Source organism: Merops nubicus, unplaced genomic scaffold (genome assembly GCF_000691845.1).
Source record: "Merops nubicus isolate BGI_N331 unplaced genomic scaffold, ASM69184v1 scaffold42628, whole genome shotgun sequence".
Classification (NCBI taxonomy): Eukaryota; Metazoa; Chordata; class Aves; order Coraciiformes; family Meropidae; genus Merops; species Merops nubicus.
The window spans coordinates 1-1,438 of NW_008625811.1; the positions used below are offsets into that span (position 1 = coordinate 1).

Below are 1,438 nucleotides of genomic sequence, written 5' to 3' on the forward strand. Positions count from 1 at the left end.
GATTTCCTGGCATTAGACAAACCCATTTCAAAATCGGTCATCACAAAGAAATCCTAGAAATCCCAGTTAGCACTTGCTAGGCAGCACGGAGCACTTGTACACAACTTTTCAGACACACACCCGCGCACACACGCAGCTGGGAACAGATCCCGTAGGAAGAGAGCCTCCTTAAAAAATAGTAAACGCTTCTCAAAAGGAAAAAAAAAAAAATAAAAAAAAGAAAAGAGTTATTTACAAAACGTACATGGAAATACAGTATTGACAGAGCGTGGCTGGCAAATCAACATGATTTGAATAGAGAAAGGACTATGGCACATCTTGCTCGAAAGCTCGCACAGCAGCCTCCTTCGAGTGTCCCCGGGGGAAGACAGCCCCCGCCATCCGCGTCGCAGTGCCTTCTCCCTCCCCACCTCTCCTCCCACCCTGCCCTCGCCTCCCCACCCCTACGCTTCTTGCCAGGTCCTTTTTACACTTGGATGACCACTGTGCTGGGGCTCTGGAGCCGAGTTTTGTACTGGTCTAGCCAGGTCCTCAGCTCCGAGATCTTGTAGCCCTCTGGTCCTCTGCCTCCCTGGTACATCACCTTCTCCTCCTGGATGATGTAGAGCCTCTCGAAGTAAGCACCGTAGGCGGCGCTGGAAGCATTGTCCATGGTGTCCACGGCCAGGGGGCAATCGGGCGCCCCTTCCCTCATCAGCTGAGCTGCCCGCAGCCTGTCCTGGAGGCACTGGTGCTTGGGGATGTTGTAGGCTGCGTCCGAGCTGACCCAGCCGTCGGAGGGGTGTGCTTCTTCGATGTACACCAGCAGGAAGTCGGCAATGTCCACGAAGTGCGCGGCCAGGCGCTGGAAGGACCTCAGGCGGGCCATGAACGGGGGTCAGGTGCAGCTGCCGAAGTTGAGGATGAGGGGTCTCTTGCCGCGGGCGAAGTCCAGGATGCGGAGCCTCTTCTGCCCGTCCAGCTGGATCACCTCGGGGTTGGGGGCTAAGGAGCCCACGTGCGCCGACTTGAAGAAGTCCAGCTTCTGCCCGTGCCACACGGCTTTCAGCGACTCCAGCGTGAACATGCGGTTGGAGTCGGACACGCAGACCGGGGGGTCGTCGGGGGGCGGCCCCTCGCTGGCGCCGGCCGCCTCCTCGGCCGTGGGCATCATCAGCATCTTCTTCCTAATGCACAGAAAATCCAGGAGCCAGAGCATCACGGCGGTGAGCAGGAAGCGGGGGAAGAGGAGGATGCAGGCGGCCGCCTGGGTGAGCAGCTGCAAGGTGTGAACGCCGAGGGAGTGGAGCATCGCAGCGGCTTGTGCTGCAGGGCGCTGGCTGCCGGGTGGCCCCCACGCACCCTGCTTGCCGGGGTCCGCGCAGCACAGCTGAGATCCCGCTTCTCTTTAAGCCCATTTTATAGTCAGGGATTTAAATGAAAAGTGACTCCACCTCCG

General features: G+C 58.6%; 1 protein-coding gene across 1 annotated transcript; it reads right to left on the bottom strand.

Moving 5' to 3' along the window:
- Nucleotides 1–466: 466 nt before the first annotated feature.
- Nucleotides 467–1,294, bottom strand: DIO3 (deiodinase, iodothyronine, type III). Its single transcript, XM_008945801.1, is given in 1 exon segment — nt 467–1,294. A coding segment is annotated over 1 exon segment (825 nt). The 5' UTR covers nt 1,292–1,294.
- Nucleotides 1,295–1,438: the final 144 nt, after the last annotated feature.